Source organism: Prunus persica, chromosome G6 (assembly GCF_000346465.2).
Source record: "Prunus persica cultivar Lovell chromosome G6, Prunus_persica_NCBIv2, whole genome shotgun sequence".
Classification (NCBI taxonomy): domain Eukaryota; kingdom Viridiplantae; phylum Streptophyta; class Magnoliopsida; order Rosales; family Rosaceae; genus Prunus; species Prunus persica.
The window spans coordinates 18,359,907-18,387,130 of NC_034014.1; the positions used below are offsets into that span (position 1 = coordinate 18,359,907).

Sequence of the window (27,224 nt, forward strand, 5' to 3'; positions counted from 1 at the left end):
TATTACAAATCAGTTCCCCCTTTCCAAACTAATTCCTGACCCCCAAAATAACTCACAAGCTTCTCAACAAACTTATGGACTTTGGGGTTACAAAACTTTTGGAATGAGAACTGAAAACACATGGAAAAACAAGCCAAAATTTGTGGAGAAAACAACCCAGCACTACAAAAGTGACCGGTCGCCCTTGTGGACGCAACTGGTTGTCTCCTCTAGACAATTGCTTCTTCCTGCTCCTTTGTTGCTCCTCTGTTTTCTACCTTCTTGGCATCCCTTTGGCGAGCCAATTTTCAACAACATCCGTCTCGATGAGATACTTAAATTCATTTTTTCTTAATCTCAATATATATTGTTACCCTTAATTATATTAACTAAGGTATGTATAATATCTATAGTTAATTTATTATGGTAAAATTGAAATTGTTAGGTTTTGGCCTGACAGATCCTGGGTATCATCTTACACAATATTGTTTTATATCCAATATTTTGCTCCCGAGTATTATGGTAAGTAACTAATTATTTTTTCAATTTAATATCTATAGTTAATTTTTAAATATTATTAACTAACTAAATGAAGCGTATCACATGTATTATGATAGTAGCGCATTATTGCCCCGACTCAAGGATTTGTCTCTTCCCAAGTACTTTGGTAATGAAGAAAATTATTCAGATTTCCAAATTAATAGTTTTATGTTTGCACTATTGTTAATATCATGAATTGAATGAAATATCTCAATAAGCTCCTGAGGGAAATATTTATGGACTTGGTGTGGTACTCCTGGAATTGGTCACAGGTTGCATGGTAAAGACACCTAATGATATAATTTAAAGAAGAGGGGCTTAAGGATACTTTTAAAGTATCTGACAAACCGTAAAAATAACCGTTGTTATTGGGTAAATAATCTATAACTAGTAATATATTTAAGAAAATTATTATTATTATTGATATTATATATTGTACGAAAATTTTCAAAAAAAGAAGCTTAATAAGTTCATGGATCCTTCCATTAGGGGGTGTTGGTTCATTTTTCTGTTGACACTCTTTTTGTGGTTTACTCTGGGGTCGAGTTGCTCTGTAGAGTGAGGAGATCATTGGATCAACACCAATGCCCCGATTGGATTTTTGGCTTGCGAAGAAGACTCTTTCAACTTCTGAACAAAATTGAAAGTTGGATCAGGTTGACAGGAATGGGCGAGCTTAAGTTGGCCCCTATCGACCTATTTCTTCTATCTTGGTCGTGAATTGCGTAGGCGTGCCATTATTGGGTATGAGACCAGAGACCAGTCTAATAGACCTGGTATGAGTGATGCAGGATGTTGATTTGCTATATTTGCGCTTATTCTATTTGCGTTTATTCTGGACTTTTGCTCAAGCCATTGTGCTCCAAGGGGGGTATGAGCCCTTTTCTATGCCTCAATCAAGATGACTTCAATATTCTTTCATTTGTGCGTGTCGGTTTGATAGATACGAGCAATACCTAATCAAACAAGGAGGAAACCAGAATCATGGTTAATGATACCCTATTTGGGCTCATAAACCTAACTTAAATCCCATAAGCCCCTAGATTGGGTCAAGATTTTAGTCAATTTGGGCCCAATGGTATAGTTCGGGCCTGAATCAACCTTTACTTTCAGACTAATAGAGCCCTATTCGGGCCTAGACCTCTGCTTCTAAGTCTGAATGATAAATTAAAATAATATAAAGACGGGAAATTAAATTAGTCTACAGAGATATTTTAAATATGTAAAAGCAGTTAAATAGAAGATACTTAGTGAAATAGTTAAGATAAACTCCAAGATTTGCTTACCCGATTTTAACTTGATAACAAAGAAGAATAAGAGTTATAAATTTATCCATTTAACTAATTCAAACTATCGATTACAATGTAAGGAAAATTGGAGATTTCTCTATCCAATGAAAGGGATACATGAATTCTAACTGATCACTTAAAAAAAATCATACCACGAAGATGGCAGAGCAACAAAAGATGAATGTAAGAGTTGTCAACTGGTTATCTGAATATTAAGCAGGCTTGTTTGAAAAGATCTTGAGTTTTTCAAGTGTTTTCGAGACGTTGCGACTAGTTTTTGGAGATAGAGTCCCATTCTTCTGTTGCGGAGGCTCTATATTTATAAGCAAGAAATCTTGATGATGAAAGCTAGAAGAGGATATTTGATTGCTATCCAAAGTCAGTTATTGATCTGTTGATCTGGACTGTTTCATAGGTGAAAGGATGGATTGTCTCTGATAAAACTGCTGGTTTTTCGAGGTGTTTCTCTGACTTGAGTTCTCTGCATTCGGAAATCCAGTTGGCAATCGGCTCCTTCTAGTCCTTGTGCCTTTTATCCAGCTCGCTTTTCTTGTTGGGCGAGAAGGTGGTCAAGTCGCCATTAATGGTGATAATCCTTCTTCAAACCCTAGCACGGGTCTATGTGTAACGATTACCAATTTTTTTAACTTTATTGTGAGTCAAAGTTTTGGGCTTCTTGGCGCTATGGGCTTCTATTAAATTTAACCCATCGTTGACCCATTACTAAAAGAGTGCTTTTTGTCTTTTCCAAAGAAAAGAAAATGAAAGATATTGGGCATGGGCTTTAATAACTCTTTCCTTTAGAGATATACCATCTTTGGTCTATTTTCCAAATATAGTACAAACAGAGGGCAGTATGCCTCTACAACGGATTTTGAGATAAGCAGCAAGATACTTAAATGTGTCGCCCCATCGTGGATGAAGTTTGGAAGCAATATGAAGTCATTAAGGATATAAGAAACCCTTGAAGATAATAAGCACAAGGCCTCTCTTACCAGAAAAACAAAACAAGCACAAGTCCCCATTGGCCTTTTGCTTGCATTTTATATTTCGAGTTATTATAAGTTATGTTTACTTTTCGAACTATGTCTTAATTTCTAAATTGTCAAATAAGTGTTTGTGACACTTGTATTAAGTTGAAATTGAGCCCCTCGAAATGCTTCTCAGGTGTTCACAGAAGAAAAAATAACCTTCTGGATAGGCACTAATTTTGGCAGCTGTTTTCTCTTTTTTTATTTATTTTTTATTTTTTATATATTCTCTACAGAGATTTATAACCAGAGCCTCTAAATATAACAAAGAAGATGCATGAGAGAGCAAATATCAACACAATCAAATTATACACAATTCCCACACAAAGTCTACAATTCCTTTTTCCCCCTTCAAAAATGAAAAGAAATGCAGACAAAAAAAGTTTACACCATGGCCATCCCCTAATAAGGGATAAACCAATTGATAGGGAGGATTAATAATAATTTCATAAAAAAGGAGATTAATTGAGAATTTATTGAATTCAAAATAATCCAAGATTTTTGCCGGCGGAAGTCTGGGAATAATATATCTTTTGTTTTACCTTATACACTATAAATTATTAGCCTGTTGCCTAATCTCAGAAAATGGTTCACCAAGTAAAAAAAGAAACAAGGAAAATTAGAACATTGAAAATCTGCAACATATCACCGTTAATGAAACGCAAAAGTAGAATTAGACGTATCTAAAGGCATATAGAGAAAATTTGTGAGTTTAACAAGCCACACTGTTCAATTATATGACAAAGTTTCATATCAATTTCCTGATAAGCAAAAACATGTTCTGATCAATCTTAAACTTAGTACAATTGGTTGGATCTCCTTTCAGCATCATCTGAAGCCCACCAAATGAAGCATATACCTCCCTGAAGCCAATTAGAAAACCCAGTAAATTAGATAACCACAAGGCCATTAAATTCAGATTAACAGAAATGGATTTCTTTCACTCAGACAATTTAAATTCGAGATATTATAAGACGAAAGCAATATAAAAAAGACCAAATGGATCTCAACCCTTTTATGATTTCTACAACATAAGTTCTAGTTGCATTCACAAGCAATCCCTAAATAATTGTCAGAAAAATGAACCCCATCTAGCCAGACACCACTGTACCTCAATACGCTAATTCGACACGGAAGTAATGATCACTCTCTGAATAATTTGCAATAAAAATATAGTTTGAGCAGTATGTCACTTACACTTTGACACCTTCTTTTGAATACTCTGATTTTCCTTTCTCTGTTGACATTTTATACAGCAATCCATGCATTATATAATCAAACTTGTCTGCAAGAGATTTCTGCTCAACCTGCCAAAAGGTAATCATCTTCAGTACATGGGCAATTAGAGAATTCCAATAAATTCAGAAAACACAACATACGGGCACTAGTCCATAGAAAATATCAAAATACAAACTACAACAGAATATTATTCTTATTTTTCATCACTGTTCAATCACACAATCCACACCATCATGATTATCAGCACCGAATGATCATGGGATATTGGCCATGCAAGGAAGATGCTAATCTTAGACATGAATCTGTGGGTGGAATTTTCTCCCATTTAAAATTGACATAATTTTGATATGCCCGCTCTCCAAGTTCACCTCAAAAGTATAGTACAGTACCTGTCCCTGTTTTCCAGCAACAGGTGCTCCGCTCCAGTTAAGTGTGGGCGACAGCACCATCAAGAATTTATCCTTCTCATGCATCGGATATATCTCCGTATTCACATCTAGGGTCAGTGACACACCACGCTTCTCACTTTGTGCTACAATTCGGGAAACTACAGAAGCACATTTGTGAAATTTTAAACAAAAGCACCCAAAAAGCATTAGAGTATTGTCCAGAAAAATTCGAAAGCTTTATCGATCATGCCAAGCTAATAGAATGTAAAAGGCCTTTTATAACTATATGGGGTCGGTGACAATGAACTCCTCTACACAATTTATCACATCAAAGTAATGTCTCATAACCCGAAAGAAACCATTAAAAAGAGTCTAGAAGAAATTTCTCCATATTTTTAAACAGCAAAATTTAATGTAGCATAAATCAAATAAACCTCAACCCTACACCACTTCAAAGAAAAGAAAAAAAGAAAACAATGTCCACAGACCACCAGCGAGAGGACAACTGTTTTCTCCATTGTTTGCATATCATGACCATAATTAATCTAAAAAGGAGTTGGTGGAAAAGCTTGAAAAGCAGATAGTTGCATCTGGTGAAGCTTGAAAAACAAAAAGACTATATTTAGGATAAGGAAAATTCGCTTCACTTCTTATCAGTACACTGTAATCTTCTGTCCCTTTTTTTTTCGGTTACGAGAATCATAAGTCCTTTCCATATATCAAGATTAAGTCAAGTTTTCCGGCAATCATAAGAGGGCAACAAGTATTCAGACAAACCTTTATCAAATTTTTTGCCATCTGGATCCACTTTCTCAAGGGTAAAAATATCATCAAAGAGGAAATCAACCATTCTTACAGAAAGTTTGTCCTCAACAGCAAAAGCTGTACCTACATTATAGAGAAAGAAAAAGAAAACATATACATAAGAAAAAGTCACATAAACAGAAAGGAACTACAGGATTCAAAATCAAATAATTATTAAAAGAAACTCTCAATAAGATTATGACCAAAGTCTAGGGTTTAGGGTTTAGATAATGACAATTTCCTTAAATACAAAACCTAGAATTCATTATCTTGGAAATCCCAAAATCCAAACGAACAGGTAGAGAAAAAGCAAAAAATGACATGAATAACAAGTTTTTCTTGGAAAAAATATTGTATTTCGTTTTTTATTTTATTTTGAGTTTTCTAGGATTTCTATTTTTCTGCTGTAGTTTTGTTAAGCCATGGATGAGACTGAGAGAGCTTCATAAACAGTGAAAACGAGAAGGTGAAGAAGCAGAAGCGGGGACTTACTGTGGAGTTGGCTTGGGGCAGCTGGGCTCTTCCTTGGTCAGACGCAGAATAAAACTTTTTAAATTTTGATAGTCTAGGGCTTATTATTATATGCGCGGCCCAAGCCAATAACCCAAAACGATTCGTTTTAGCCCTCCTAAGCGAGCCCTCTTCTCCGTCGCTCACCGACTCACTCCGTCATTTCATCAAACACCTCCTCCGCCCTTTCGCGCCTCACTCTCTCTCTCTCTCTCTCTCTCTCTCTCTCTCTCCACAAAGCTATGTTTCGAAGGTACTGGAAATCCTCAGGAATCTCTCTATCAAATTACTTTCAGCGACGCCAATGCCTCTATTGACACTTTGTTTCTTCTTTGTTCCACAGATCAATTTTGCAAATTTCGTGTCGTCGTGGACTCAGGAAGATTCCGAGGTCGATTTCAAGTCAGGCATGTAAATTTCCACTTGATTTAGAGCTAGTTAGTGTATGAATTTGGTGATGCTTTTGTTGATAATAACACATAGGGACTTCAAATTTGCAGCACATTTCAAGATTTCTGAGAAGGGAATTCTCCGCCGCAGCGTCCAAAACTGCGCCTCAGCAACCTGGTGGTGCAGGCAGTTTGCCACCGCCGCCTCCGGAGAACGGCGGTTCGAGCGCCAAAGTTTTCCTTGGAAGTGCTGTTGTTGGTGCTGGGCTTGTGGGAGCTTACAAAACTGGGTATCTAGACCTGATTTTCGGTGCAAAAGAGAAGAGTGATTTGCATAAGGAAGCTGGGATTGGTGTGGAGGAAAAACTTGTGGAAGAAGAAAAGCATGATGAAGAAAAAGCTGGCAATTTTGAGCAGAAGATTGAAACTCATTCAGATGTTGCTCATGTTGAGGGTTTGAGTGGAAGAGATGGTGAAGAACATTCTCAGGTGGATGATAATAAATCTGAGAGTGACATAACAAGTGAGAAATCTTTGCCTGAGTTTTCCCCAAATGCAAATCTTGGGTTATCATCTGAAGGGAATGTAGATGCGAAGAGTACAGAGGAAAAAACTGGTGTGGAGATAACTGAGGAGGTACAAACATCGCCAATAGTTTCGCAGACTAATGCAGATCAGCAGCAAGAAAATGAAGTGAAAACATTGCCGCATCAACAGGATATCACAGAAGACAAGGCACAGGTAGTTCTCATTTAGGTTCCTTTTAACAAGCTGAATACTTGTGAATGCTAGAATTTTAGGCTGCACTTATCAATGAAACTTGATACATCACAATAATTATGTTAACGTTGTCATTTAGACTTTAACATCAAAGGGAGCTTATTTTGAATGGTATTTATATGAAGTTGCTTTTGGTGGAACTTTGTTACAGGTTGCATTAGGTAATAATGAAGAACCATCAGGTTCTCTCCTCAAGACATATAATCTGAGCGATGAGGCTGATGAAAGCATCGCAACCAACTCTAACAATGAAAACGATCAAGTTTCTAAAGAAAAAGAGGTAGTTATCAGCATTTATTTTATTTTACTTTTTTCTCTTCAATGCGTAGTGCTGTTGCAATGCCAAAAGAGAATGTCCAATGGAACTCACTAAATTCTGGTTCTCTGAATAACAGGCTCTCGTTGATGCAATTGAAGGGTTGAATGATGCTTACATATCCAAAGATGGAAAGCTAGTTCTTGACTTCTTACAAGCCATTCATGCTGCTGAAAAAAGGCAAGCTGAGTTAGATGCTCGTGTTTATTCTGAAGAAAAGAGAACGTTAAAGGTTTCTAATATTACTTACAAGAATTTATTATTCCCTTGCTTTAAAATGCTCGACTAAAGTGTTGTTGAGAGCTCTGTACTATTCATGAATTTGACCACCTACCTCATCACAGGAGAAGTATGAAAAGAAACTAAAGGATGCTGGGGCCAGGGAACTCATGCTTGCAGAAAAGGCAGCAATGCTAGACAAGGTTAAAGAGCTCTCTTATATATCTTCTCTTTGTTTTATTTTCAAAGACTATCTTCTTGTTAGAGAGAGGGAGAGGGAGAGGGGTGGATTTTTGCAATCATGTGAGAAGTCTGAACCTGAATTGGGTTGTGAATAAATCTTTGGTTCTATTATTGAAGAACTTTGTGATTTAGAAAATAGCGTCACTTCTCTGCATGAAGGTCTATATGAGGACACAGATTGTGTTGGAACTTGGAAGACACTAGTAATGTAACGCATGAGGAGTGGAGATAGATAACCCCACCCTCAGATCCAGTTTGTTTTGACTGCTCAGGACCAACAAATAGTTTCTATTTACTTAAGATGTAGCTGTTGTTCTTACATTTTTTCTTTTTTGGTTTTTCAGGAATTAAAGAGAGAAAGAGCAAAAGCAGCTGCTGCACTCAAGTCACTTCAAGAAAAGCTTGAAGAGGAGTTTAAGACAGAACTTGAGCACAAGGTGCAGAATTACTTTGGTGCTGTCAGTTTCTTTTTAAATTTTTTTCGCTTAAATATCCATGCGCCCCCTGTGCTTTATCGAAAATCTCATTTGCCCCCTACATTTCAAACTGGGTCAATATGCCCCCTGTGCCTTAATTCTGCTTCCCCCGTTACGTCATTCCATCAATTTGATTAGTAAAACCGTTAACTTGCTGATTTGGCATTGCTAATTTAGTATTTTAGCTATTAAAAAATTTAATATAAAAACTAGTTTTAAAACATTTTAATAATAATATAAGATTAGACAGATTTTTTTAAAAAAAAGAGGCCCCAGCACCACCACACCTACTCTCGCCCCCACCCATGCCCAGCACTCTGCCATGGTTCCAACATGATCTCGCCACCCAGTTGATATACCCACACCAAAACATTGATAACACTCCCTCCAATCCACCTAGCCACCTTCACCCCCCAGCCATACTCACCCCTAGCCGCCACCCCAAATTCACACCCACCTCAATAATCCAATCTGCCCCAAGCCTTAGCCACCCCAACAGAGTACCCAAACACCAAAACCCCAAGCCACAGCTCCTCTTTTCTTTTCCAACCAGGTTTGATTTCATGCTTGTCCTTTTCCCATATTCTCTGTGCAGTCATGAAGAACTTTATTTTGATTTTCACACCCAGTTGATATACCCACACCAAAACATTGATAGCACTCCCTCCAACCCACCTAGCCACCTTCACCCCCTAGCCATACTCACCCCTAGCCGCCACCCCAAATTCACACCCACCTCAATAATCCAATCTGCCCCAAGCCTTAGCCACCCCAACAGAGTACCCAAACACCAAAACCCCAAGCCACAGCTTCTCTTTTCTTTTCCAACCAGGTTTGATTTCATGCTTGTCCTTTTCCCATATTCTCTGTGCAGTCATGAAGAACTTTATTTTGATTTTCAATAGTTTTTTACCATGACGGAGGAGAAACCAGGGTGGCGAGATGGGGAGGGAATGGTGGCCATGGGTTGGGGGCAGTAGTTGGCCACGGGGAAGGGTTGGGTTATGGTGGGAGGTGTGGTGGTGTGGTGGTGTGGTGGTGGGCTATTCGGGTCCTGGGTTCTTTTTTTAAAATTTATCTTTCCAAACTTATTATTATTAAATTGTTTTTAAATTTAATTTAGATTTTGAAATTTTGTAATAGCTAAAATTACTAAAATACCTATGCCACATCAGCAAGTTAACGATTTTACTAACCAAATTGACGGAATGGGGGAACGGGGAACGAGGGACACGGAAATAAAGCACAGGGGGCATATTGACGCAGTTTGAAATGTAGGGGGTAAAGTGGGATTTTTGGTGAAGCACAAAGGGCGCATCAATGATTAAGCCTTTTTTCTTTCTTTATGGTGCATCAGCAGATGATGACTGGTAAATTGAAGTTGATAATTTTAAGTAAATGCAGGAAAATGAAGAAGAAATGAAGTTGAAAAAGGTTGAGGAATTAGCAAAAGCAGAACTGGCAGCAGCCATTGCAAGTGAGAAGACAACCCAGATTGAGAAAATGGCAGAAGCAAATCTTCATGTAAGATGACTGCTCAAATCACCTAAGAATGGATAAACACACCAAAATGTGGATTTATGGACCTAATTTTCTGTTGCTTTATATTTGAAGTTTTGAACTGTCTGGAAAAGAAAGGTTTTAGTGAAAATGGTGACACTAAGATTTTGAGGGGATTATTTAAAACCAGAAAAATAGAGGTGGGGATGCTTCGTAGTGTTGCGTATAACAGTTGCTTAATAGAGTATTGCTCAGAAAATGAACTCATTTCACCCATATGTGATGTAAATTCCCACTCCATTCAAGCAGTCAAATACAATCAGTCGTAGTTATGTTAGTGGTTATTTGAACTTTGTAGTTTAGGAAAGGAACAGAATAATAAGGAGGAGGGTGATAGACGCTGGGATGCAAATTTTTTATTTTTTTGTAGATCCATTTTGCCCATGTCCAACATGAAGGAAATGTAACTACAGTTTTGCAGGCCACATTCAATGGTGTAACCTGCTCTAGATATATAAATGTGCTTGTAGTTTTGCTCGCTTTTTCTAGATTATGAGCCTCTGTATGTCAAAAAGTGAATTAACTGTATATCTGTATGTCAAAGTTTAGTAAATGAAGTCATACTTAATGGTCCACATATGACCTGTTCAGAGTGTTAAGGCATGTAGACTTCAATTTTATACAGCTTTGTGATAATAACTGATGAATCTTGCTTAAATAGTTCTATGTTGGGTGGTGCATGGTACGTTTGTCTGTATTAATGTCCCTAATAATGATTGTCTAATTGGTCCATTACGAAATCTGATGTTTAAGTTCTTTTTGTAGATAAATGCCTTGTGTGTGGCATTCTATGCAAGATCTGAAGAAGCTCGTCAGACTCACTCTGCTCACAAGCTTGCTTTGGTGAATATTATTATTCTTTTCATTCTTTTCATTGACTTCCAACTTTTTATTTAGAAGAGAACTTAATGTGTTAATACCCTCATCAGTGATTTTCTAAGCCTGTAAGTTACTTCTTAACAATGATATGTTTTGTTGTTCTTTGCAGGGAGCACTTGCACTAGAAGATGCACTTTCAAAAGGATTACCAATCCAGACAGAAATAGAGGCTTTGCACACTTATCTTGAAGGCATTGATAAAGATTCAATTTTAGATTTGGTCCTATCATCTCTTCCTGAGGAAACACGAAGGAATGGCACAGATACCTTACTGCAATTGAATCAGAAGGTTAGTTATTTTCTTACTTCTTCATTAAATATTTGCTAATGGACTCACCCTTCTTATGCCGTCAACTATTAACATCCTTCTGTAACTTTTTACTTTTACGATTGAACTTTGCTTTGATCCGCTCTAATTAATGGCCAAGACATTGACCTTACTGCTTTATATAGTTGACAGGAGGAATAATATTCCTCCTAGATAGTTTGAATGCCCAACGTTGACCTGCTAGTAATTCATGCATGTCTAAGTTTTTCAACATAAAGTTGTTAAAATTGTGCTCAAGAGTTGCCTCAGAAGTCATACATAGAGCAACTGGTTATGGTTACGTAACATATTCTATGTTACTACTGCATGAAAGATGTCTGATTAGATTTTTGGGTTGAATTGTTCTGTATATAAGCATTCAGAACTGTTGATGAGATTCTGTCTACTCATTTGTTCATTTATTAGCAAGGGTGGCAATTGCCCCATTTGTCATTTTTAAGACATGCCTATAGGACTTAATTGGGGCTGATATTCTTAAATAGTTATTGTTGACTAGGATCTCTTTAGTATTTCGCCTTAAATTGTTTTATCATGCTGACAGAAATGCACCGCTTCATATGCTGACTGAAGCCTTGTTTCTAATTTCCCTCTCTCTATCTCGTGCGTACTTTTTGGTTGTAAAAACATGTAAGATTAAATTCAATATGCTTCATTAAGGACGTATTGACTAACGTTTCAAGTATTCTCAAATGTTTGTTTGATCACCAGTCTTCTATTTGGTTGAGATATTCAAAATTTTGGTTTAGCGACTTCCTTAATAAATGCATAAAGGATACAGGTTCAGTGCGAGCCATTTTGTGAGTTAATGAGTATCCATATGAAAAATATATGAGGTATTAATTCAACTTGCTGCAGATACAAGAATTATGGAAATCCTTAGTATGAAATGAGAATAGTTGAGTGCTTCAAGTTCTGAATTGTTAATTCTTGAAATCCTAGTAAGTAGGTAATACTCAGTGCTGTACTAACTTCATTCTTCTTGCAGTTTGATGCCTTGAAAGGGACAGTACGGCACCTCAGCTTAATCCCTCTTGGTGGTGGCGGCATTTTGGCACATTCCTTGGCACATATAGCATCCTGGTTGAAGGTAAGTAGATATGCGGCCTGTGTTTTCCATTCTAAATCACTAGTATGAATAAACTTATTGGAATGTTCGTTGTATTTGTTTTTGGGATTTTGTCTAGGTAAAGGAAGTTGACCAATCTGGGGATGGAATTGAATCCATAATCAACAAGGTGGAGTCCTGCCTTGCTGGCGGGAAAATAGCTGAAGCAGCAGAGGCACTTGAAGAAGGTGTGAAAGGCACCCAAGCAACAGAAGTAGTGCGCGAATGGGTGAAGCGTGCTAGGAATAGGGCTATCACAGACCAAGCTCTTACACTTCTCCAATCATATGCTACTTCTATCAGTGTCACATAAAATCCACTTCTTGAGTACGCATACTAAGGCTGCATAATTGATATACATAAAGGTTCTTTGGTCTGGTCTTGTAGCTCCCGATAATTGCCTGGTCTACTTGAGTAGACAAACAAATCATAATGTGTTACCGACATTATGATTGAAAATGTCACTTAATTTTTTTGGGGGGGTTAATGTCATGGGAAGTTTCTGAGCAATTGTATTTTTCGCCTTGAGCTTGAGTAGATTATCTATTACCCTCTTGAGTGGCATATTGTTTCAAATGCTGCAAAAGAATTTTGCATGCTATAATGGCATTATAGGCTGTAGCACTGCTTCAGAACACAGTGACTAAATTGGCCACCATGATATAACACAGGGACTATTTTTGCATTTAAGCCTTATTGATACTATTATTATTTTAAGTCAGGCATGCGCATGACACATTACTTTTAATACATATTTCGACAAGGTCTAGCTTAGTGGATAAGGGCATTGACTTGCAAACTAGTGATATCAGGTTCGAACTTCAATGACACTCTGGTAGTGTGTTTGTGAGAAACCCCCTCCCCTTGTAGTTTAAAATATCGTTTATATTAAAAATATATGTATATTTGTTAATGGAATTGGTGTTAGGTGACACAATGATTTTCTTTTTGGTGAAAAATTGAAGCTCGTGTATAAGTTAAGGTGACATTTTTAAGGTTTACCCATTAAAGGAATAGATTCATTACTCAAGACAACGACAAGCCTTCATGCCACAAGATAAAAAGCATGCACATTGCACATCTCACCCAAGCTTCACCTCAACACTCTTCTTTCTCTAAGTTGAGAAAAACTTATATATCAAGGGGATAACACTGTTTTGTCATTTTTAACCAATCATGCTTTGTCACAAGTAATAAGGATTCCACATGACGGAGCATGATTAGACAAGGATAACAAAATAATGTTATCCCCATTACATACGAGTCTCCTTTGAGCCTCCTCTCAAGATTTACTTTTCCATTTATCCCATCAATAAATCAACCAACACTAAACCGTTTGTTAGGTAAACTGCATGTGGTCGACATCAAAATCAAAATTTCCTCCACTAATTTTGGTCAATTCGATGGGCGATTCCGGTCTCTCAATTCAATTATCTAAACTAAGTCCATTCCTAATTTGTATGGTACTACCAAGCCTCCTGACAATTGATGGCCATAGTTTTAGAAAAAAAAAAAAAAATCAAACTTTTGGGCATAGTTGTGTGTTATTGTAATGGCGATTTTAGAGGTACTATTGACATTTAATTTTCTCATAAATTTTATATTTAATTTCTACTTATTGATTCTCTTACCAAGTAAGAAATTTTGAGTTCTTTTTTTGGTCGAAAATTTTATGTTCTTAAAAATGATATTATTTTTCTGCAACTTTTTTTTATTTGAAACAATTGTCAAAATTCAAGAAACGCGCATGTGCCTGAAAATTATTAATTAATAAATAAATTTAGTGCAAATGTCACATTCCTAACTTACCCGCAGCATTACACACGAAGAAACATCCGCGCCTGACAATCAGAAACTTGCTGATTGCAAATTGTATATCACTTGACAGCGAAGATGACGTGGTTGCAAATTACAATCTATAAATCATTGATTCGTTGGTTAGTCTGAGAGTTATCAATCTTAATCATAATTGGTGAGAAATCAACTCATGAAAACCTTTTTACATTTAAAAAATGACAAGAACATGGCCCTCACCCATGGGCTCCACTGCCACTCACAAAAATATTTATCAACATATCAACAACTAGTTGCTCCTCTGGTGTTTTTGTTTTTTTGGGGTAACGAAGGAAATTGTTACTACTCACTTCTAATTAGGGTAATTTATTTCGATACTAATAACATCGAGACATTTTATATAAAATATTATTAAATTACTGACGACATCCTCGTAGCGAGCCATTAGTCAAGTAGCGGAAATGAAATTCTTCCATTTCAGCTTTTACCACAAGACTGCCCAGTATTGCAATTGCAGCCATGTTTTGGTTTTCATCTTTTCCCCAAATTTGGCAGCTGGTAATGGTACTGGGTCTCAATCATTATCCCAGGTCCTACAAGAAAATGCTAACAGACAAGAGGAATTATTTGATTTAGAATTTTTTTTAAGAAGACTTCCAAGCTTTCACTTTGGATTTACACAAGGTCCTGCTGTCTACTCAATTAATTGATTGCTACAATCAATACCCAACTAGTTTTCAAGTCCTGACTTACCATATTCTGGCTGGAATGATGAAGGTTGTAAAAAAGCTTAGTAAATGGGGTATTTGTAGGGTTCAAATGGTTGGGTAAATTGGCAGATAAAATAAAACTGGAATTTTCTATTTTTTTATTATTATTTATTATTTACTATGAGGCAGGCTGATAAGAGTGGATAATATATGCCAATAGGATCTAACTCGGTGAAAAGGGGTCTTGACTTGCAGACTATTGATCTCTTGTTCGAACTTCCATAACATCGTGATAGTGTGTATAAAAAATCTATTCTTTCTCTAATTTTAGACTATCGTTTGCACAAGGCATGTGGTACATAAGGAAAGTCTAGCCAGTATGCCAAAATGCTGAGTTTTCAGTTAGCTTAGCACAAAAAATAAGAATGGTTGAATATTAATTAGTTATAGTTGTATCCTTATTAGGTGTATCTTACTTGGCTATGCCAATGCCACTAATTGCCTTTTATTGATAAAATAATAAATTGCACACATAATTTCCAGCCAACTAAGAAAGAGAAAGAGTATCAACAAGGGAGAGAGAGAGAGAGAGAGAGAGAGAGAGAGAGAGAGGATGAACCTCTTGATTTTCCATCTGGCTTGGCTCAGCTTAAGATATTGAGCCGACCTTCTACCTTTTTCTATATTATTTTCCATGTGGTATGAATCTCTTGATATTCCATGTGGTATTATATTCTCCAAAAAGTATTATTTCCGAAAATTAATATTTAGAATTATTGCCAAAAAATTATGCATTTAGGACAAATTGCATAATCTTATGTGGTAATTTTATTAATTCCTTTCTAACATTTTCTTCTGCAGAATTTCACAAAACTTATATATTATTTTTCATAATAGCTTAAATTCAAATTGCCAAAAATTTTGTTCCTAAAATATTTATACCAAATTTAGAGGTATTTTTTTGGAAGTTGTTATTGCAGTTCAAAAATTCCTTTTCTTTGGACTATCAATAAAATTATTATTTTTGTATTTATTGTGTTTCGAAAAATTTCTTTTGGATTTGTAGACGAAATGGTGAAAATAAAAATTAAAAAAATGTTAAAATCTTAGTTGGAGCTCCAAAAAAAGCCGAAGCCAAGCCATGAAAGCCTTTTACGCTGCAAATTGTCGGTGGTCTTATTAGGCTGTGACGGTGCGGCTGTCTGTCCCACACCCTCTCTCTCTCTCTCTCTCTCTCTCTCTCTCTCTCTCTCTCTGTGGCTTGAGAGAGTATCTATGGAAACGTAAAACTCGTCCAACAAACAAAAAAGAAATAAAATTTATTTTAAAAAAACACCAAAAGAAGAAAAAAGAAAAGAGAAAAATAAAAAAGGGAAAATTATATCAATCTGTGTCTGATTGTGAGTGCTTTTTCATTTCATTGTAGCTTCTTTGTTGCTTGTAGCTGTTGGTTGTTGTAGTTGTGGTGTTCTTGCTCTTGATGCTCTCTTCCCTTGTCTTTTACGAAACCCAATTGAATTGATGCACCAAACTGCTTCCCCATCTCTCACTCTCTCAAGGTGAGCTCACCCATCTCTCTCTCTCTCTCTCTCTCTCTCTCTCTCTCTCTCTCTCTCTCTCTCATTTGCATTGGTTCTTCTTCTGACCCAATTGATTGTAATTTCTTCCAAATCTGAGGTCAAGACTTTTGTTGCATTCTTCAGGTTCTGCACTACAATTTCACACACACATACAAAAATATGAATTGGGTTGCATTTTTTAGTTTCACATTTTGACTACCCACTGACAAGCTCGGGACTTGATTCGATCTTGTCCAATTTCTGTGAATTGTCTTTGATCTGTTCCTTTGTTCTGTGCCCAAATAGCCCACTTTGTAGAAATGCAAGTGAGGAACAAGTGTTATCTGAATTGAATTGAGCTTCACTAGCTCACTTAAGTCAATGCTTCAGTTTTTCTTTTTTTCTTTTCCGGGAAAGATTTGTAGATTGGAAATTGGTTTGTGTGTAATCTGGTCTGCAATTGTGTTTGACAGGAGGCTGTGAGTTAGATCTGGAGAAGGGCAAGGTCTCTTCATTGATTTGTTCTTTGAATCTTGAAGAGTAGCAAAGCTGGCAACCACACTGGGTTGGAGGTTTGCTGCCAGCAATGGCAGCACCCTTGCCACTAATGATCTGGTACTTTCCTTTGTCATTTTTGTTTCATTTCTTATATGGTTCTCTTTTTTTTTTTCTTCTTCTTTTCTCTTCCTTTTTTTTGTTCTTGAATCGTAATTTGAGATTGTAGATTATAAATCCAGTTGAAAGAGTATAATTAAGAAACTGAAAGTTTCACGTGCCTCTTATGAATACTTGGGGGGACGCACTAGATCACATTTATCCTGTTCTTGTTTCAATTTCCAATCTATAAGCCTCATTGTGCAGTAGGTTCGGTGTAAATTGTTAGTGTAGATAGACAATCTATGTTACGCTGAAATTAAGTGTTTCAGGGATGCATTTCTGGGAGTTTGGGAAAATTTAAATGTGTAATCGAATTGGTTGTTCAGACTTTGATGTTAAAATGCAACTCACAATGGACCAAGTGATGAAAAAATTAAGAATAATATTAAGAAAAAGGAGAGGAGATGGATTCATTTTTTAGATAATATGAAAACTGATAATGGATTTTTGCTTTCATTCTTATGATTACAGGAAAGAAATGGTGATGCAAAAGTTCAAGATTCAGAGCCTCCAACACCACATTCTATTATAAAAATGGGTTCAAGGTGAGTTAAAATTTGTTTCTACAAATTCTTTGTGCTGTTTGGTAGAATTATTTTTGCCTGCATCTTGGAACTTGTTTGCCACTTGGTAATCATTAAGGCTCTTGTAGATTATGCCGGTGGGCATTTTTCTTTCTGTGAGCAAGTGTCTGCTTGTCTACTCTCATGGAATTATGTTCTTATTTGGTGGTAATCTCCTTGCATACTTTAATGCCTCTACTTGCTGTCTCACTCATACTGATACTCTTCATTCTGCCTTCAACTTGAAACTAGACATTGTCTTAATCCCAGGGTATCTTTATTTTCTTTTCCTTAATCTAAAAAAAACAAATATTTGATAGAGAACTTACTGAGCATATGCATTGTCAATGTTGACTAGAAACCATATTAAGTTTCACCAAAATCAAGTTGGGCTAAAGATTGTCAGTTTGAAATATTAAGTTTTACCATCAGTTATTTCCTCTGAGGTTAGGGGTTTACCTTTTCATGCTATGATTCGTATTAGGATGATGTTGCCTTGTAATTCTGTTTTGTTGTTTTTTCTTGTTTTAGATGTAGACTAATTGATGTTTGTAGGGGACACCTTGTCCCCTGTGTTGTATTTTCTTTTAGTTATATATGCTATGTTTCTTATAATCATAATATAAAAAAAGGATAATTCTGCCTAAATTATCTGCTGTTCTAAATTTCTGACAGGGATCGTAGTAGCATGGAGGATGCAGATGGGACATTGGCAAGTGTTGCTCAATGCATTGAGCAGCTGCGTCAAAGTTCCTCATCTGTACAAGAGAAGGAATATTCGTTGAAGCAGTTGCTTGAGCTTATTGATACTCGTGAAAATGCTTTCAGTGCTGTTGGATCTCACTCTCAAGCAGTTCCAGTACTTGTTTCTCTTCTTCGATCAGGTTCAGTTGGAGTTAAGATACAAGCTGCTACTGTTTTAGGCTCTCTCTGTAAGGAGAATGAACTAAGGGTGAAGGTCTTGCTTGGAGGATGCATTCCACCATTGCTTGGTCTACTCAGGTCCAGCTCGGCAGAAGGGCAAATTGCAGCTGCAAAAACAATCTATGCTGTTTCTCAAGGTGGTGCTAGGGATCATGTTGGATCAAAAATATTTTCAACTGAAGGAGTTGTGCCAGTGCTTTGGGAGCAGCTGCAAAAAGGGATCAAGACTGGTAGCTTGGTTGATAGCTTGTTGACTGGAGCATTAAAGAACCTATCCAGCAGCACGGAGGGATTCTGGACTGCAACCTTTCAAGCTGGAGGAGTGGATGCACTTGTGAAGTTGCTTTCGACTGGACAGCCAAACACTCAAGCTAACGTATGCTTTCTTCTGGCATGTATGATGATGGAAGATGCATCTGTTTGTTCTAAGGTGCTGGCTTCAGAGGCTACAAAGCAACTTCTCAAGCTTTTGGGGTCTGGCAATGAAGCTTGTGTTAGAGCAGAAGCAGCAGGTGCTTTAAAATCTCTTTCTTCCCAGTGCAAAGAAGCAAGGCGGGAAATAGCTAATTTCAATGGTATTCCTGTGTTGATAAATGCTACAATAGCCCCTTCAAAAGAATTCATGCAGGGTGAGTATGCCCAAGCGTTGCAGGAGAATGCTATGTGTGCTTTAGCAAATATTTCTGGTGGTTTGTCATATGTGATCTCAAGCCTTGGTCAAAGCCTTGAATCTTGCTCTTCACCTGCCCAAATTGCTGATACATTAGGGGCTTTAGCTTCAGCTCTGATGATATATGATAGTACAGCAGAATCTAATAGAGCATCAGATCCTGTGGTTATTGAGCAGACTTTGGTTTCACAATTCAAACCTCGTTTACCATTTCTTGTTCAGGAAAGAACCATAGAGGCCCTTGCAAGTTTGTATGGGAATTCCGTACTCTCAACTAAACTCTCAAATTCAGAAGCAAAACGTTTGCTTGTTGGTTTGATCACAATGGCTACAAATGAAGTTCAGGATGAGCTCATGAGAGCTCTTCTTACACTTTGCAATAGTGAAGAAAGTCTCTGGCGTGCGCTTCAAGGCCGTGAAGGGGTTCAGCTGTTGATATCACTTCTTGGGCTTTCATCAGAACAGCAGCAAGAATGTGCAGTTGCACTGCTTTGCCTGCTTTCTAATGAGAATGACGAAAGTAAATGGGCTATTACTGCTGCTGGTGGCATACCTCCACTGGTTCAGATTCTAGAGACGGGATCTGCAAAAGCCAAGGAAGATTCAGCATCAATCCTTAGGAACCTATGCAATCACAGTGAAGATATACGTGCCTGTGTCGAAAGTGCTGATGCTGTTCCTGCATTATTATGGCTTCTGAAGAATGGAAGCCCAAACGGAAAAGAAATTGCAGCGAAGACTTTAAATCATTTAATCCATAAATCTGATACAGCAACCATCAGCCAACTTACTGCATTATTAACCAGTGATCTACCTGAATCTAAAGTGTATGTCTTGGATGCTCTGAAAAGTATGCTGTCGGTGGTCCCCCTCAATGATATATCACGTGAAGGTAGTGCTGCTAATGATGCAATTGAGACAATGATAAAAATTTTGAGCTCAACTAAAGAAGAGACTCAAGCCAAGTCTGCATCAGCTTTAGCTGGAATCTTTGAATCTAGGAAGGACTTGCGTGAAAGTAGCATTGCTGTTAAAACTCTTTGGTCAGCCATTAAGTTGATTAGTGTTGAATCTGTAAGTATCCTTGCAGAGGCCTCACGTTGCCTTGCAGCAATATTTCTTTCGATTAAAGAGAACCGGGATGTGGCTGCTGTTGCTCGAGATGTATTATCTCCGTTAGTTGTGCTTGCTAACTCTTCAGTTCTGGAAGTTGCAGAACTAGCAACATGTGCTTTGGCTAATCTTATTTTGGATAGTGAAGTTTCAGAGAAAGCAGTTGCTGAAGAAATCATTTTCCCAGCTACTAGAGTTTTGCGTGAAGGCTCGGTATCTGGAAAGACCCATGCAGCAGCAGCAATTGCTCGCCTGCTCCATTCTCGTCAAATTGATTATGCTTTAACCGATTGTGTCAATCGTGCTGGAACCGTTCTTGCACTAGTTTCTTTTCTAGAATCTGTTCATGCATCTGTTGCCACATCAGAGGCACTCGAGGCACTTGCTATTCTGTCCAGGTCAGAAGGAGCTACTGGAGAAACAAGACCTGCATGGGCGGTTTTAGCTGAATTCCCGAAAAGCATAACCCCAATAGTTTTATCCATTGCTGATGCAGCACCCTTGTTGCAGGATAAAGCTATTGAAATATTATCCCGACTCTGCAGAGATCAGCCTGATGTATTGGGGGACACAGTTGCTACTGCCTCTGGATGTATATCATCAATCACTAAAAGGGTGATCAATTCAACTAAATCAAAGGTTAAAATTGGAGGAGCTGCACTCCTTATTTGTGCTGCAAAAGTTAGTCATCAGAGGGTTACGGAAGATCTTAGCGAATCAAACTTATGTACCCATCTCATTCAATCTCTTGTTGCAATGCTTACTTCTTTGGGAAACCCAGGGGATGATGACAATGACTCCATTAGCATTTATAGGCGTAGTAAAGAAGAAACAAAGAATGATGAATCTAATTCAAGCACAGGAGTTATTTATGGTGTTAATTTAGTTATGTGGCTTCTGTCTGTTCTCGCCTGTCATGATGAAAGGTGCAAAATTGTGATTATGGAGGCTGGGGCGGTGGAAGTTCTCACAGACAGGATCTCAAATTGTTTTTCACACTACTCTCAGGTAGCTCTGTTATTCCGCTTTATGTTTTCATTCAATAAGGAAGAAGATCGAGATACATTTTAACAATTCTGAATTTCTATATAAACTGATCCAGAATATAAATTTATTGTTCTCTATCCATCAAATATTGGGTTTATAGTCTAATCATCTAACCTGGTATGGTCCTTTGTGTAATTTATGCAGATTGAGTTTAAAGAAGATAGTAGCATATGGATTTATACTTTGCTGCTGGCAATCTTATTTCAAAATAGAGATATTATACGAGCACACGCAACCATGAAATCTATACCAGTACTTGCAAACTGGTTGAGGTCAGAGGAGTTGACCACCAGATATTTTGCTGCACAGGCAATGGCCAGCCTAGTCTGTAATGGTAGCAGGGGTACTCTTTTATCTGTTGCAAATTCTGGAGCAGCAGGCGGGCTCATTTCCCTACTTGGCTGTGCTGATGTTGATATAAGTGATCTTTTGCAGTTGTCAGAAGAGTTTGGTTTAGTGCGTTATCCTGAGCAAGTTGCTCTTGAGAGGTTGTTCAGAGTTGAAGACATAAGAGTTGGTGCTACTTCTAGAAAAGCAATACCTGCACTTGTTGATCTTCTCAAACCAATTCCAGATCGTCCTGGAGCACCATTTTTAGCACTTGGGCTTCTGACTCAACTTGCAAAGGACTGTCCGTCAAATAAGATTGTAATGGTAGAATCAGGAGCTTTGGAAGCACTGACTAGGTATCTCTCACTTGGTCCTCAAGATGCAACTGAGGAAGCTGCTACAGATCTGTTAGGTATACTATTTGGCAGTGCTGAGATAAGGAGACATGACTCTTCATTTGGTGCTGTCAGTCAACTTGTGGCAGTTTTACGGTTGGGTGGAAGAGCTTCCAGGTATAGTGCTGCTAAAGCATTGGAAAGCTTATTTTCTGCTGATCATATAAGGAATGCAGAAAGTGCTCGGCAAGCCGTTCAACCCTTGGTGGAGATTCTTAATACTGGTTCTGAGAGGGAGCAGCATGCTGCAATTGCTGCGTTGGTGAGGTTGCTGAGTGAAAATCCATCAAGGGCCTTAGCAGTTGCAGATGTTGAAATGAATGCAGTAGATGTTCTTTGCAAGATTCTTTCATCAAATTGCTCAATGGAGCTGAAAGGGGATGCTGCCGAGTTGTGTTGTGTTCTGTTTGGAAATACAAGAATCAGGTCGACAATGGCTGCAGCTCGATGTGTGGAGCCTCTGGTGTCTCTTCTTGTTACTGAGTTCAGTCCTGCGCAGCATTCAGTTGTCCGAGCGTTGGATAAACTTGTTGATGATGAGCAACTTGCAGAGCTTGTTGCTGCTCATGGTGCAGTTATTCCTCTTGTTGGCCTCCTCTATGGTAAGAATTACTTGCTCCATGAAGCTATTTCCAGAGCCCTTGTGAAGTTAGGGAAAGACAGGCCTGCTTGTAAGATGGAAATGGTGAAAGCTGGAGTGATTGAGAGCATACTTGACATCCTCCATGAGGCACCCGATTTTCTCTGTGCTGCTTTTGCAGAACTGCTCCGAATATTGACCAACAATGCAAGCATTGCTAAGGGACCGTCTGCTTCAAAAGTTGTTGAGCCCCTTTTTATGCTGCTAACAAGACCAGAATTTGGACCTGATGGGCAGCATAGTGCACTACAGGTTCTTGTCAACATTTTGGAGCATCCACAGTGTCGTTCTGACTATAGCTTGACATCCCACCAAGCTATTGAACCAATTATCCCCCTGCTTGATTCTCCTGCTCCTGCAGTACAACAGTTGGCTGCTGAGCTTCTATCACATTTACTCTTTGAAGAACAACTTCAAAAGGATTCAGTGACTCAGCAAGTGATTGGTCCTCTCATACGGGTTCTTGGCTCTGGTATACACATATTGCAGCAGAGAGCTGTGAAGGCCCTTGTTAGTATTGCGCTAATATGGCCAAATGAAATAGCTAAAGAGGGTGGTGTCACTGAACTGTCCAAGGTGATATTGCAATCAGATCCATCTCTTCCTCATGCTTTGTGGGAATCGGCTGCTTCCGTTTTATCAAGTATTCTGCAGTTTAGTTCTGAATTTTATTTGGAAGTGCCTGTTGCTGTGTTGGTAAGGTTGCTTCGTTCTGGCTCAGAAAGCACAGTAGTTGGTGCATTGAATGCTCTTCTGGTACTGGAAAGTGATGATGCAACCAGCGCAGAAGCAATGGCTGAAAGTGGTGCTTTAGAGGCTCTTTTGGAACTTCTCAGATCTCATCAGTGTGAGGAAACTGCTGCAAGGCTGTTGGAAGTATTGTTGAACAATGTGAAGATCAGAGAAACTAAGGCTACCAAGTCTGCCATAGTACCATTGTCTCAGTACCTCTTGGATCCACAAACCCAAGCCCAACAAGCGAGGTTGCTAGCAACTCTAGCTCTTGGTGATCTCTTCCAGAATGAAGGCCTTGCTCGAAGTGCTGACGCTGTATCTGCTTGTCGTGCACTAGTAAATGTGCTTGAAGACCAACCTACTGAAGAAATGAAAGTTGTAGCGATATGTGCTTTGCAAAACCTTGTGATGTACAGTCGGTCCAATAAAAGAGCCGTTGCTGAGGCTGGTGGTGTTCAGGTTGTGTTGGATCTGATTGGTTCAAGTGATCCAGAAACGTCCATTCAGGCTGCAATGTTTGTTAAACTTCTCTTTTCAAATAATACCATTCAAGAGTATGCTTCTAGTGAGACAGTAAGGGCCATTACTGGTAAGTTCTCTTTTTAAATGGTGATATACAATGTCTGAGATAGTAGAACCCCTAGGTCGATCATCACTGAAGCCGATTTCTTTTTCCATTTTTAAAAAAGAATCTAATAAGATTTTTGTCGTGTCATAGCTGCTATCGAAAAGGATTTATGGGCAACTGGAACTGTGAATGAGGAGTATCTGAAGGCTCTGAATTCTCTTTTTAGCAATTTCCCACGTCTTAGAGCCACAGAACCTGCAACGCTAAGCATTCCTCATCTTGTTACATCCCTCAAGACAGGGTCAGAGGCAACTCAAGAAGCTGCCTTGGATGCACTCTTTCTTCTTAGGCAAGCCTGGTCAGCATGCCCCGCGGAAGTTTCTAGGGCTCAGTCAATTGCTGCAGCTGATGCGATTCCCTTGCTGCAATACTTAATTCAGTCCGGCCCACCTCGGTTTCAGGAGAAGACAGAATTTTTGTTACAATGTTTGCCAGGGACATTGGTCGTCATAATCAAACGTGGAAATAATATGAAGCAGTCAGTGGGAAACCCTAGTGTTTATTGCAAGATTACACTAGGCAACACTCCACCTAAGCAAACTAAGGTAAAATGCCTTAAATGTGCTTTCTGCTACCTTTTCTTTCCTATTCTTAAGAGATTTGAATATTCTTTTGGATAATTTCTTCTGAATTCATCATTCATTTGAGTGCCACATAGAACGCTTGATTATGTCATCATGAATGCAAGACTGCAGCCAGTCTTTACAATGTGTATTCAAGAAAAAATTAAGTTTATTTTATTTATTCTTAGAATTAGAACTTGGGGATTTAATAAGATAAGTAGTTTTCGTTCATCAATTTTTCCTGGTTCTTAATTTGAATAGTCTTCGTGATTGGTTGAGGATTAGGATCTTGGTTGAATTTGTGGGTCATGTACTGTATATTAAACATAGTATCTTCTGCAATTATTGCAAGAACAACAGAATTATTGAAATTATGTGGATAGGTTATGTTTACTGGAAACATTTTGATTGTATTTTTTTGGAGATAGTTATGCACATTGTGTCTCTTCTGTGTCTGCAGTGATATTTGGCCTGACATCGGTATTAACTTCTCACCATGAATTTCTGAACTTTTCAGGTTGTTTCAACTGGCCCTAATCCAGAATGGGATGAAACCTTTTCGTGGTCCTTTGAGAGTCCCCCGAAAGGCCAGAAGCTCCACATATCTTGCAAGAACAAGAGCAAAATGGGAAAGGTAAGTGAACAAAGAAATGGCCAACATAGACACTTTTCTTTAGAATAACAGGATATATTTTCTCAGCTGATCCTTTATTCTTGTTCTACCTAGTAACTGGTAACCAATTATCTTTTGATATATTGACAGAGTTCATTCGGAAAAGTTACCATCCAGATTGATCGGGTAGTAATGCTGGGAGCCGTTGCCGGTGAGTACACTCTGTTGCCAGAAAGCAAAAGTGGGCCCTCACGGAATTTAGAAATAGAGTTCCAGTGGTCTAACAAGTAACAACCCCATATGGAGTTTTTGTTATTCTTCTGAAAATTGAATTATTAGAGGAAAACTTTTTCAAAAAGGGATTCATTTTTTTCTTCTTTCTTTTCATTCTGGATTATTTGTCATGTCAATGTACATAATATCCCAAAGATTTTGATTTTTGCCAACAGTCCAGTAAGTAGTCATTTGTGAATGTATTCTTTTATGACCTGTGGGAAAGATGTAACTTTCTTGTGTGCTTTGTCAATGTTAGAGGAATAATGAAATTGTTTATGGGTTTTGGGCTAGTTCATATGTTAATGTAGTATTTGATGGATAATAAGAAGTAATGATTAATGATTTGTTCACTTTATCTTCTTGTATTTTCCTCCATCTCGACAAAGGACTAAGGTCCAAGTATTATGTGTTAAAGATTATTTCTGTTTGTGGATCCACATGGAATGGAAGTTTCATAAGGAAAGATTATGATAAGGGAATGGTTCGATTTCTTTCCTTCAATGTAATAATAAAAAAATAATAAAAATTGGGCTGAAGGCTAAACCAACAAGACGGGGCAAGCCTAACAAAAAAATACCATCTAAGCTTCCTCTCTCTCTCTGTGGTTTAAATTATATTAAAGTAGAATATTGTTTGTATAAAAAAAAAATTTATATCATAATATCATCTAAACTGGCTACTCACAATCACAACGAGGAAGCTTCAAAAACTTAGAGCCCCAAATCTAAGAAATGACCAAAATTTGGCAGCTCCATTGATATAAAGTCTGTATTTCAAAATTATTATTCTCCCTTATGACATACAAGTTATTTATGGAGAGTTTCAAATAACCATGTGAGCCATATTAGCTGCAATTTCAGTTTGTAAAAGTCATCTTCGTAACTCTTTATATTTGTACATTTTTGCGAAGTGATTAAAGCTTGAGTTCTGAAGTACATTGATTCAAGGATTGAATCTCTGCAAGGGAGAAAAACTTAGTTACAACGGGGATATTACTGTTTTGCTATTTCTAACCAATAATACTATTTCATGTGAAAGTGTTATCACGCTGTTATAGCGTTATTGGCAAGGAATAGCAAATATAGTATTATCCTCATGGAAGTCTTTCTCCTTGCAAAGGGTTTATAAACAAGTTAAAAACATTTTTGTCCCTGCATCGTCCTAAGTTCGTTCCCCCTAGGGCTGACAATGAGTCGTGTCGTGTCGGGTTCATGTCGTGTCAAGATTATATACGTGTTAGGAATGCTCAACCCAAACCCGACCTGTTTAATAAATATGTCACACGGGTTGACCCATTAAGTTCTCGTGCGGGTTTCTGGTCATGTCGGGTTGACTCGCTAAGTGGTAGCAATTAAAATATATTAAAAAAATTAGAATAAATTAGAATAAACAAATAAACAAATAAACGGGTTAGTGGGTTGGCGGGTTACATGGGTATTTTAGTGGATTGATGGGTTACATAGGTATTTTAGTGGGTTAATAGGTATTTTAGCGAGTTGATGGGTTGACCAGAAACTCACTCGTTTATTAAACGAGTCATGACGGGTTGATATGAGAATGACTCGAATTTTAATCGTGCGGGTTGAATCCGCTAAATTCTCATGCAAATTTTGAGTCGTATAATGAGTTGTGCCCGAAATGGCCCCTTCTCATCATATAACTACTCTGAGCATCCCTAAGCCACCTAAACTAAAAATCTCTTGCCCTTCTAACAGAAAAAAAGTCACATCTTTCCTATATTTTCTGAATCTGAAGAGGAAAACAAACTCCAAATAAATAAGTACATATTAAATTGTAAAATCAAAAAAGAAAACAAAAAGAGCATGGAGGAGGAGCCAGCGGTCCCAGCCCAGGTGTCAGACACACAGCGTCACCTCCAATCAAAGCACGTCGTTTTCTGTGACACTGCGAGTCTGCGACACGTAAACACC

The 27,224-nt window shown here is 37.8% G+C and overlaps 3 protein-coding genes across 4 annotated transcripts; 2 read left to right on the top strand and 1 right to left on the bottom strand.

The window, feature by feature from the left end:
- LOC18772687 (DNA-directed RNA polymerases II and V subunit 8A) lies at window positions 3,462–5,833 on the bottom strand. The gene is made up of 5 exons (XM_020566331.1): window positions 5,764–5,833; window positions 5,245–5,355; window positions 4,468–4,625; window positions 4,037–4,146; window positions 3,462–3,702 (listed from the first exon to the last, which is right to left on the bottom strand). The coding sequence occupies exons 2-5, from the start codon at window positions 5,315–5,317 to the stop codon at window positions 3,588–3,590; spliced, it is 456 nt and encodes a 151-aa protein (XP_020421920.1). The 5' UTR covers window positions 5,318–5,355; window positions 5,764–5,833; the 3' UTR covers window positions 3,462–3,587.
- On the top strand, window positions 5,878–12,766 carry LOC18774830. The gene is made up of 12 exons (XM_007207068.2): window positions 5,878–6,034; window positions 6,125–6,188; window positions 6,282–6,911; window positions 7,102–7,230; window positions 7,346–7,498; window positions 7,611–7,688; window positions 8,073–8,165; window positions 9,609–9,728; window positions 10,530–10,607; window positions 10,753–10,932; window positions 11,957–12,058; window positions 12,156–12,766. The coding sequence occupies exons 1-12, from the start codon at window positions 6,024–6,026 to the stop codon at window positions 12,387–12,389; spliced, it is 1,872 nt and encodes a 623-aa protein (XP_007207130.1). The 5' UTR covers window positions 5,878–6,023; the 3' UTR covers window positions 12,390–12,766.
- Window positions 15,609–25,648, top strand: LOC18774043 (protein CELLULOSE SYNTHASE INTERACTIVE 1). 2 transcript variants are annotated; one of them, XM_020567256.1, is made up of 8 exons: window positions 15,609–16,139; window positions 16,613–16,754; window positions 17,268–17,341; window positions 18,035–21,074; window positions 21,258–23,802; window positions 23,932–24,386; window positions 24,922–25,038; window positions 25,168–25,648. In XM_020567256.1, the coding sequence occupies exons 3-8, from the start codon at window positions 17,331–17,333 to the stop codon at window positions 25,306–25,308; spliced, it is 6,309 nt and encodes a 2,102-aa protein (XP_020422845.1). In that variant the 5' UTR covers window positions 15,609–16,139; window positions 16,613–16,754; window positions 17,268–17,330; the 3' UTR covers window positions 25,309–25,648. The 2 variants fall into 2 exon arrangements, with proteins under 2 accessions (XP_020422845.1, XP_020422846.1); XM_020567257.1 differs by lacking the exon at window positions 15,609–16,139 and adding an exon at window positions 16,211–16,465.